General features: G+C 42.4%; 1 protein-coding gene across 1 annotated transcript; it reads right to left on the bottom strand.

The window, feature by feature from the left end:
- Positions 1-241: 241 nt before the first annotated feature.
- Positions 242-3,522, bottom strand: sox4 (SRY-box transcription factor 4). Its single transcript, NM_001173644.1, is given in 1 exon segment — positions 242-3,522. A coding segment is annotated over 1 exon segment (1,131 nt). The 5' UTR covers positions 3,044-3,522; the 3' UTR covers positions 242-1,912.
- Between the last annotated feature and the right edge of the window lie 8,010 nt (positions 3,523-11,532).

Raw genomic sequence — 11,532 nt, 5'->3', positions numbered from 1 at the left:
TATTGCACAGAAATGGGATGAAAATAAAGTTAATATATTTAAAACTGTATATATATATATAAAAAAAATCCTGAACAACCACCTTAAACGTAAGTAAAGATAGTAGAAAGCGATCAGTCCTAGTGCCTGTCATGGTATAGCTTAACTACACATAAAACACACAATCTTTTTGCTTATGATACACAGTCAAATGTACAAAGATGTTTTCACGTTTTTTCCAAATTTTTCTTCTCTTTTTTTATTTTTTATTTTTAAACACAACACTATAACCTGAATCTGATATACAAATACTATTCATTCACCATGCCATAAGATACTAAAACAATTAACTAGAGTTAGCGAACAAGTAGAAAATATTACGTATTCAAATACAATGAGAAAAGCAGTAGGTCTACATAATTGTTGTTTGCGGAACTCAAATACGCAATTTGAATATGCTTTATATGATTTTATATTGTTCCATCCAGTGGTTTTAAACCCGAATGTCGATATAAAAAACGCCAAGAAATTGGTAATTTAAAGCTACAATCTTTCTTTATTAGGCAAGATTCTAAAACGAAATGCAGAAGTGTGGCTGCTCAAAATACTGTGTGTGTTGAAGCGCATGTTCACAAGGGGTATTGAAATGTGGTACTGTGTCTTTAAGAAGCCTGCAGATTGATACTGTAAACATGGACAGAAGGCCGATTCATGAGATAACCGGCCACCTGGATCTTTAAAATTAGGAAATCCAAACAGCGATATACACCGATTGACACCCCCTTGATATATATCTGTACAAAAATACACTGACAAAATAAACAAATGTTTCCTCTCTTTAAGTGTCAAAAGTCTACATTTAAATATAAAAAATCAAAAGTGAAAAGTCTAGCCCTTCTTTCAGCGAAGGAAACAGACGGTGAGGGAAAACATCATAACAAGACCAGTACAAGAAAACCAAAACATAATTACGTTGAAAATGTTTTGGCCAGTATATAAATACATCATATAAAAATGTCCTCTGAAAAAATGAACAACAAAAAAATTCGAGGATGAAAAAACATCGGTGAGAATTTCTCTATACATAACATCAGAAAAACATAAAATAATTTTGGTCCTGAATCGTAGAGAAGTGTATAAAGTTCAGCACAGATTTCAGTTGCGTTTGAATCCTGAAGTTAAGAATTAAAACAGCTGGTGATTTTTTTTTTGTTCCTTTTAGGTAGAAAGGAATCAAACATAGCGCCATCTATCCATTTAAATAACCCTAACACTAGTTTCAACTGTTCGACAGTCTAACATACATCTCAGTAAAAGAGAGGACAGGTAACATCATGCGTTTATCTTTAAAAAAAAAGGTTTGACTTTTAGGTCAACAACCCACCTGGTTCATAAATCCATCTGTCTCGATGACAACAAAAAACTGTCCCGACAGCCAGCCTATTTCTGTACCTCTGTGAGTCTTATGAAGTTCACTTGGCGATCATAAAACGTTTCTCAAAATGTCCCTTTTAAGTAACTAACATTGATTAATAAAGTACAGCTGACCTAAACCCGCCATCATTATAATCGTGCAAATCAATCACAGTTTTCCAGTTCTGATCGAGTGTTTCTTTCAATAGGACCCGATCACTCCTAGTCAGGGCGCAACAATATCTTCCTCTTCCTGTCCAGTCGAGGCAACACTTCAGCTTACTTGTAGCCATGTCTCATAATAACAGTCGACAGTTGATCCTTGAAATAAAAAGCAAGTTATTCTTTCGCTTTGTTCAACAGTCAGCGCTTGTTGCTTGCAGTCTCTTTCTCGGCGGGAGGGACCCTTGGTAGGTTACGGTATGACACAAAATCACTTTACCGGAATCCCTTTTTTTTTGCTCAGAATAGTAAGACAACATTTCCTGCTTGTGGTTTTCTCGTTCTCTATTTCTCTCGCTCAATACGTGAACACCAAATTAGAAATGGTCGACTCTAGCCAGTCTCCTGAAATCATCTCGCTCACCTCTGGGGTGCAGTAGTCGGGAAACTCAAAGTGAGAACCGGAGCCCGACTCGAAATTAAAATCCAAGTCTCTGTCCAAAACCGAGGTCCCAAAGCTTCCCAGCGACATGCTATCAAAACCAGGGCTAGGGTTAATGTCCAGTAGATCATCCTCAAACTCCTCATCTGATGAAGAGGATTGGGAGGAGGACGAGGAGTGAGAAGCGGAGGGAGTAGGGGAGGACGCCCGCATGCTTGTATAGTCTTCCGAGGCGCTGGAGGGAGACTCGCCGCCCTCCCTGCTGCTGGCTGTGGCGTCCTCGTACAGGCTGAGTAGTTCGCTGGAATCCGCCGAGCTGCTGAGCGTGGGACTGGCGGGCACCGCTGCTGAAGACGGGCTCACACTGTGGCTCAGGCTGCTGCCCCCGAACACATACATACGCTTCTTCTTGTCAGGTATTTGTTTGGCAGCAGAAACAGACTTGGATTTGTAAAGAGAATGGTGATCTGTGCCGATTACTTGTTCTGGGAATGATGGTGTTTTGGTGCTGTTCCCAAAAACTATTTTATGAGGTTTGCTGGATGATTTTGAGCCACTCTTTTTAGAAGATGGTTTCATGCTGGTGTTACAGTTGCTACCGCTGATCTTTCCCTCCTTCTCACCCGGTTTGGAGCTACTGGACTTGACCTTCTTTCTGGGCCGGTACTTGTAGTCTGGGTAGTCCGCCATGTGCTTGAGTCTGAGCCGCTCCGCCTCTCGTATGAAGGGGATCTTGTCGCAGTCTTTCAGCAGCTTCCAGCGCTTGCCCAGTCTCTTGGATATTTCCGCGTTGTGCATGTCCGGCGACTGCTCCATAATTTTACGTCTTTCAATCTGTGACCACACCATGAAAGCGTTCATCGGCCTCTTGATGTGACCGGTGGGTGTTTTGCACCAGGCGGGGTTCAGTTTGCCGTCCCCCGCGGAAGAAGCCGTGGAGCCGGGGCTCGGGGAGGAAGCCATGTCCAGGTCCATAGCTCCAGAATCCGACGACTCTCCCGCGAACACAGCCTCGGAGCTCTCCACATTACTTGTCTTCTGTACCATGATTATAAATGTCAATGAGAGTGCGCCTGCTTGCTCTCCAGTTCAGTTCCACACAGTAGGTTTATTTTTTAATTTAATTTTACAATTCTAGCTGGCTGTGTGAATAGAAGTCAGTCCTGAGATGTGCCGAACCGGAACAACAGGAATCCGTTGGTAGCCGTTAAAAATGCTGGATTTGTTAAAAGTTCTTTTTCGAGTCTCTGTAATATGATACAGAACAAACGGTGTAAAAGTGTCCCCCGTTTCCACTCTCTTTCCTCCGACAATGCTTTATGTAGCCTAAGCTATTCAACCCTAGCAGTCGTGTAGGACTTAAACATGTGCCGTGTAAGCAGCGGAAAGCAAACTGAGTGGCTGTGTGAGCGCACTGACACTGAAAATGTTCAAAGTTTCTAAAGTAAGGTAACTCTTTTTCTGCATAGCTTTTCCTTCCGAGCACCATGCGGGAAGAAGCTTGTTTCACTAGAACTAGGATCCACCTTTCTTCTGCGCACTCGGTAACTTTCAGCAGCCTCTAATTTCTCCCCGTTCAGCTTTATCCTTTTCCAGAGATATAACGGCGATCCAGTTCAGCCAATCCGAGGCTGTCTCTACCCTGTCTAGTGCCAAAACCACGCCCACTTTCTCCTCATTGGTCCAAAAAAAAGGAATCTAATAATAATCAGCGCGTGCAGTGAGGAGCTTTATGTCTGACCTCATTCCAGTTTACACGACAAACTTCGCTTTAAAGAGACATACTTATGTTTTGGACTTTTTCTACACCAACCAGCCATACCTATATCATTAAGGTATTGCTGTATGTATGGAGACCAGTCTAATGTATCATATCATTCAGAGTAGTATAGGTCTACTGTTGCATAAAGGGAAGCGTGGAACAACTTGTTAACCCTGTTTGGACTATAATGATCTATTATGATATCGGGCTAATGTTTGAGAGAATATATAAATAGGTTCTAGCATATATTTATATATGAGTAATTATACAAATGTATAATAACATATCCTGGTTTACCCTGCTATAATACAGAGGTGTAATATGATGTTTATAACATAGTCATTTGTATGTAATGATATACTTATATTTTTTTTATAGCCCCTACAGGTTCGTCGGGTTCATAACAATAACAAACATGGCATAATGTCACTCAACAGTTCAGTGAGTCTCATTTTATTTCCAGCGCGAGTGCATTCAGTGCAAGCTCGGCTCGCAAACACGGAAATGTCTAGACACATGCATGCGGACTCCCTCAGTTTAGTTGTTGTACTGGTGAGAAGAGATTCTTCAGCAGGCTCCACTTTCACCAGGCTGACTCCGAGAGAGGGTGGAGCCGTGGACAACACGGGCGTTCCTTTGTCACATTACGCACGCCCCGCGCTCACTGCTGTAGCTGGCGGAGAGGAGAAAGGAGAGAGGAGAAAGAAGAGAGGTAGAGGCAGTGGAGGTACAAGCTGAGACTACACAGTACACTTTATTTTGTAGATAGAAATGGCCAAGGTAGACCGGAGAGAGTGGTGATAAGACACACTGGAGAAAGCGCTTTTACGCATGGCATGAGCGCTTTAGCGCACGAACATTGAGTGGAACAAAACACAACATTTCATGAACACACAATATTCTGAGTTCTCACATTTACCCCTAGAATAGAGAGATATTATAATGACTTAAAACATCACCCCCAGTAGCCTTTGTTGACAATGTTTTGGATATTACACAGGTATTAAGCAGACGGCGAATATCACACAACAGCCAAGTCCACTTCTGAGGAACAGCGATGCGTTTTGTGTGTGTCACTAGATGGCAGCGCGGAGCTAAATGACAGCGTTAGCTCCTATGAAACGATTCAGACACAGCTCCGCTCCCAGACTTTACATATGTGGGAGAGATGAATTACATAATGTTACTCAGTCAGACACTCAGCCAGTCTGTCGAACATTGTTTTGCTGCACAGTCAGTAACTACTGAGAGTGTTTTGTAATTCTGATCACCAGTCCGACTTTGCCAAAGGCCAATAAAGTGAAATTCATTCAAGGTATTATTATTACAGGTAGGCTATCAACCTTAGCATACTGTGCTGTTCATTACAGGCAGGCCTAGTACACACGTACCGATACAGCCAATCAAGGGAATGAGGCGTTACAGATGAAGAAACAAAAAGCGATTGTAATAGTTCAACCCAGTAGCAACATTAGACGTAGATATACGCATGTCACTGAGCACAATTGTGCTTAATATGGTCTGATATCTGTCAGCATCCAAGTAAAGCGAGTTAAAGCAGCTGTAATTGCGCTCCAGTTTTGTGGGTTCATTGAGCATGACTGGAATATAAATGGAGTGGCAACTCATAAACCAAAGAGCTCGACGCTTACCCATAGAAATAGAACCGATAGAATTTAGAAAAGGGCTTGAAACCTCGAACCCTGGCAATTTGACTGGTGAACTCATGGGTGGCAGCCTATACACTCGCAATCGACACTGTTCTATAGATGTTGTTTCTATGGGTTAACCCGGCCCCCAAACCACGAAACCTAAGCCTATTCTCTGCTCTTAATAGAACATAATAACAGTAATAGATGGAGACAGTGCAGACGAGGTCGGACCAGGGCTACAGCCCTGCACCTGGCTGAGGGGGTGTCGGGTGTTTTATCCACTCCTTGACCAGATGGCTTGTGGCAGCATTGTTCCATTCACCATCAGAGGGAAAGAAAAGACTATTACGACTTTTTGTATTTCTCTTGAAAAGCAGAGATCCTGTTTCAATAGTTTACCAGTTTTAAGAGCATATTTTTGTATGTTGATTGCACTTTTTTTTATGGTGCTTCATTGAGCACACGTTGGGGGGGTGGGTGGGTGGACTGTAGTGTCGTGGATAAAAGCCTCTCATTTTAACGTGTGTGCGTGTGTGTGTGAGCGTATGTGATAGAGAGAGAAAGAGAGAGAGCGAGCGTCAATGATCGCGTCCGTGCGTGTGTATTTGAATAGAAATCTTCAATGCAATTCAAACTTTCTTTTACAACTTTTGTTTAACGTTTGCGCAGCTGCCACGCGAGTGCTTAGAATGGGTCGCGTGCCAGTCTAATCGCAACAGGTGTTCGGCGCCTCGAGCTGCTCGGATTCTCTGTTCTGGAAACGGTCAGTTCTTCCAACAATAAACCTCAACGTTTCCAATGTCTTTAGAAACATGAACATGTAGTCAAAGCAATGACAGTATATGAACATTGACTTATTAGTCACTTTTATTATTCATATTTATGATTTCATAGTCAATTATTTTATTAATTAGCTTACTTAAAAAAATAAATTCTTGACCATTAATCTTTTATTTTATATTTTTATTAATCTTTATTTTTTTATTAATCCTGACCAGTGTAGCCCGGATTCAATAATATACTCTTCACCTGCTTTGAATTTGTACAATACACTGAGAAAAGTTAAGCTCGGCATGTGTAGCCAATCAGCGACGTCACTTCCCGTATTGATGACATATACATGGAATGTGTAGCCATGTGATTGGCCAGATACACGCTTGATGATTTCTGATATGTTATCTATATCACCAGATGGTTATATTGCATGGAAATGCCACTGCTCATTTTGTGCAAGTCTCCACACATACAGAGAGACCTTTGTCATGATGAGCATTGATTGGAAAAATAACAAGTCCTATCCTAAAGCATATACAGACTTAACATATGCAAAATTCATGCATTGTATTGATGTATTTGGGATACAAAACAATTATTTATATATTTTAGGCCTTTACCCATGGATGTTAAGTTAGGATTCACCTCAGAGAGTATAGAAAACATTCTTATATTTTGTTTAAAAAAATAAAAAAACTGTTACATTTTCATTAAAACCATTACTCTTAATCATTTACAACTTTGTGTTATTCATTGCAAAGGGACAGATGGTCGCCTACATTCACCATTCAGCATGTCATATATGAAATGTATTGATTCATATGCATGTTTAACCAGGTGTTCCCGATGAGCCTTATCTTATCCAGGGAGCCGCCGCCAGGCAGCAGAGCACCGTTAATGATTCCCCAGTGTCAACACTTTACCCTGCAGCCCATTGACAACAGATCATTGTTTAGTGTCAAACTCTGATTCCTGAAGTTGAGCTGAGTTAGTTTGAACATCTGTCCGTTTTCAAGGTTGTAGGGCTTTTTACAGGACTACACCGAGACACCTGGGATAGGGTTGGAGGTGTTGTCATACACACAGAGAGATTAGATCAGGTTCTCAGAGTATAAACACAAGATATATTAGTCAATTCTAGGACATTGTTGTTTACTTAGAAATAAATATACAATTAAGACTGACTGTCTCCTAATTCTGCTAACGAAAAAGGGCCTTTATAAGCCTGTGTATCTAACCCAGATAAATACAAAAGAAAATGTTAACTTTCAAAAATTCCTCATCCTTACTTCAACCTGTTTGAGGGACGTTTAGTTCCACTGTGGAACATTTTAACATGCGTCACACGCATCATGTGGTACATCCATATTGAACAGCGGGACTGAAGTTGACCTTCAGGGTCCAGTCACAGTGACACCCTGGGAGATATATCATGTCTGGGTCACGGTGTCGTGGCCGGGGTAACCAGAGCACTGAGAGGTGACCATCGGTTTCTGCTGTTTCTTTGTGTGTGTGTGTGTGTGTGTGTGTGTGTGTGTCACCCTGTCACCATTACAGAGAACCATACATAAACAGTGAGAAGTGACTGCCTTGGGGACCACCATGTCACCTGTGTCGCTTGGTCTGACAGCAGAGAGGCATCACAGGGCCCTCTGTCCTCCCTGAGGCCTGTATGTCTGCAGCCTACAGGCTGGGGGCTGGGGCCATAGACCAGGCAGAGACCCTGTCGTCCCTGAGGTCGCCTGCCTCTTGGCTGGGCTCTGAGAGCTGGGGGCTGGGGCCAAAGACCAGGCAGAGACAAGAGCAGAGACCCTGTCGTCACCGAGGTCCACTGCCTCCTGGCTGGGGATAGGAGACCAGAGGCTGTGACTTAAATGACAAGCTGCTCCCTCTCTGGGACTTGATGTCCACTGCCTCCTGGCTGGGGGCTGAGGGCTCAGACCACAGACCAGACAAGAGTAGGGACCCCTGTCGTCCCCCAGGAGCATAGGGCTTAAGGCTGAGGGCTCAGGGCTGACACCACAGAGCAGAGCTGACACAGAAGGGGAATGTGGCATAGGTCCCAAAATGCTCCCTCTCAGGGGCTTGATGGGTCCTAGTCAATATCAAGGTTCAGATGGCAATGATTAAGAGACCAGATTGGGGGGTATAGGGAACAAGATGAGGGGCCAGAGATGATGGGGTTAGGGTTAGATTGTAGGGTAAGGGTTAGATTGTAGGATAAGGGTTAGATGATGGGGTAAGGGTTAGATGGTAGGCTAAGGGTTAGATTGTAGGGGTAAGAGTTAGATTGTGGGGTAAGGGTTAGATTGTAGGGTAATGGTTAGATTGTAGGGTAAGGGTTAGATTGTAGGGTAAGGGTTAGATTGTAGGGTAAGGATTAGATTGTAAGGGTAAGGGTTAGATTGTAAGGGTAAGGGTTAGATTGTCGGACAAGGGTTAGATGACGGGGTAAGGGTTAGATTGTAGGGGTAAGGGTTAGATTGTAGGGTAAGGGTTAGATTGTAGGGTAAGGGTTAGATTGTAAGGTAAGGGTTAGATTGTAGGGTAAGGGTTAGATTGTAGGGTAAGGGTTAGATTGTAGGGTAAGGGTTAGATTGTAGGCTAAGGGTTAGATTGTAGGCTAAGGGTTAGATGGTAGGCTAAGGGTTAGATGGTAGGCTAAGGGTTAGATGGTAGGGTAAGGGTTAGATGGTAGGGTAAGGGTTAGATGGTAGGGTAAGGGTTAGATGGTAGGGTAAGGGTTAGATTGTAAGGTAAGGGTTAGATTGTAGGGTAAGGGTTAGATGATGGGATAAGGGTTAGATTGTAGGGTAAGGGTTAGATGATGGGATAAGGGTTAGATGATGGGATAAGGGTTAGATTGTAGGGTAAGGGTAAGATTGTAGAGTAAGGGTTAGATTGTAGGGTAAGGGTTAGATTGTAAGGTAAGGGTGAGATTGTATGGTAAGGGTTAGATGATGGGATAAGGGTTAGATTGTAAGGTAAGGGTTAGATTGTAGGGTAAGGGTGAGATTGTAGGGGTAAGGGTTAGATTGTAGGGTAAGGGTTAGATTGTAGGGTAAGGGTTAGATGATGGGATAAGGGTTAGATTGTAGGGTAAGGGTTAAATTGTAGGGTAAGGGTTAGATGATGGGATAAGGGTTAGATTGTAGGGTAAGGGTTAGATTGTAGGATAAGGGTTCGATAGTAGGGTAAGGGTTAGATTGTAGGGTAAGGGTTAGATTGTAGGGTAAGGGTTAGATTATGGGGTAAGGGTTAGATTGTAGGGTAAGGGTTAGATTGTAGGGTAATGGTTAGATTGTAGGGTAAGGGTTAGATTGTAGGGTAAGAGTTAGATTGTAGGGTAAGGGTTAGATTGTAGGGCAAGGGTTAGATTGTAAGGGTAAGGGTTAGATTGTAAGGGTAAGGGTTAGATTGTCAGACAAGGGTTAGATGACGGGGTAAGGGTTAGATTGTAGGGTAAGGGTTAGATTGTAGGGTAAGGGTTAGATTGTAGGGTAAGGGTTAGATTGTAGGGTAAGGGTTAGATTGTAGGGTAAGGGTTAGATTGTAGGGTAAGGGTTAGATTGAAGGATAAGGGTTAGATGGTAGGCTAAGGGTTAGATTGTAGGGTAAGGGTTAGATTGTAGGGTAAGGGTTAGATTGTAGGGTAAGGGTTAGATTGTAAGGTAAGGGTTAGATTGAAGGATAAGGGTTAGATTGTAGGGTAAGGGTTAGATTGTAGGGTAAGGGTTAGATTGTAAGGTAAAGGTTAGATTGTCGGGTAAGGGTTAGATTGTAGGGTAAGGGTTAGATTGTAGGGTAAGGGTTAGATTGTAGGATAAGGGTTAGATTGTAGGGTAAGGGTTAGATTGTAGGGTAAGGGTTAGATGATGGGATAAGGGTTCGATTGTAGGGTAAGGGTTAGATGATGGGATAAGGGTTAGATGATGGGATAAGGGTTAGATGATGGGATAAGGGTTAGATTGTAGGGTAAGGGTTAGATGATGGGGTAAGTGTTAGATTGTAAGGTAAGGGTTAGATTGTAAGGTAAGGGTTAGATTGTAGGGTAAGGGTTAGATGATGGAATAAGGGTTAGATTGTAGGGTAAGGGTTAGATTGTAGAGTAAGGGTTAGATTGTAGGGTAAGGGTTAGATTGTAAGGTAAGGGTTAGATTGTATGGTAAGGGTTAGGTGATGGGATAAGGGTTAGATTGTAAGGTAAGGGTTAGATTGTAGGGTAAGGGTGAGATTGTAGGGGTAAGGGTTAGATTGTAGGGTAAGGGTTAGATGATGGGATAAGGGTTAGATTGTAGGGTAAGGGTTAGATGATGGGATAAGGGTTAGATTGTAGGGTAAGGGTTAGATTGTAGGATAAGGGTTCGATTGTAGGGTAAGGGTTAGATTGTAGGGTAAGGGTTAGATTGTAGGGTAAGGGTTAGATTATGGGGTAAGGGTTAGATTGTAGGCTCAGGGTTAGATTATGGGGTAAGGGTTAGATTGTAGAGTAAGGGTTAGATTGTAGGGTTAGGGTTAGATTGTAGGGTAAGGGTTAGATGATGGGATAAGGGTTAGATGATGGGGTAAGGGTTAGATTGTAGTGTAAGGGTTAGATTGTAGGGTAAGGGGTAGATGATGGGATAAGGGTTAGATGATGGGGTAAGGGTTAGATTGTAGGGTAAGGGTTAGATTGTAGGGTAAGGGTTAGATGCTGGGATAAGGGTTAGATTGTAGGATAAGGGGTAGATTGTAGGGTAAGGGTTAGATTGTAGGATAAGGGTTATATTCTAGGGTAAGGGCTAGATTGTAGGATAAGGTTTAGATTGTAGGCTAAAGGCTAGATTGTAAGGTAAGGGTTAGATTGTAGGGTAAGGGTTAGATTGTAGGGTAAGGGTTAGATGATGGGATAAGGGTTAGATTGTAGGGTAAGGGTTAGATTGTAAGTTAAGGGTTAGATTGTAAGTTCAGGCTTAGATTGTAAGGTAAGGGTTAGATGATGGGATGAGGGTTAGATTGTAGTGTAAGGGTTAGATGATGGGGAAAGGGTTAGATTGTAGAACAAGGGTTGGATTATAGGGTAAGGGTTAGATGAAAGGGTAAGGGTTAGATTTAAGGGTAAGGGTTAGATGATGGGGTAAGTGTTAGATGATGGGGTAATGGTTAAATTGTAGGGTAAGGGTTAGATTGTAGGATAAGGGTTAGATTGTAGGGTAAATGTTAGAATATAGGGTAAAGGTTAGATTGTAGGGATAATGGTTAGATTGTAGGGTAAGGGTTAGATTGTAGGGTAAAGGTTAGATTGCAGGGTAAAGGTTAGATTGCAGGGTAAGGGTTAGATTGTAGGGGTAAGGGTTAGATTGTAGGAT

This window comes from Salmo salar, chromosome ssa05 (assembly GCF_905237065.1).
Source record: "Salmo salar chromosome ssa05, Ssal_v3.1, whole genome shotgun sequence".
NCBI classification, from domain to species: Eukaryota; Metazoa; Chordata; class Actinopteri; order Salmoniformes; family Salmonidae; genus Salmo; species Salmo salar.
The sequence above is the reverse complement of the archived record's forward strand: the minus strand, read 5'-3'. Positions and strand labels throughout refer to the sequence as shown.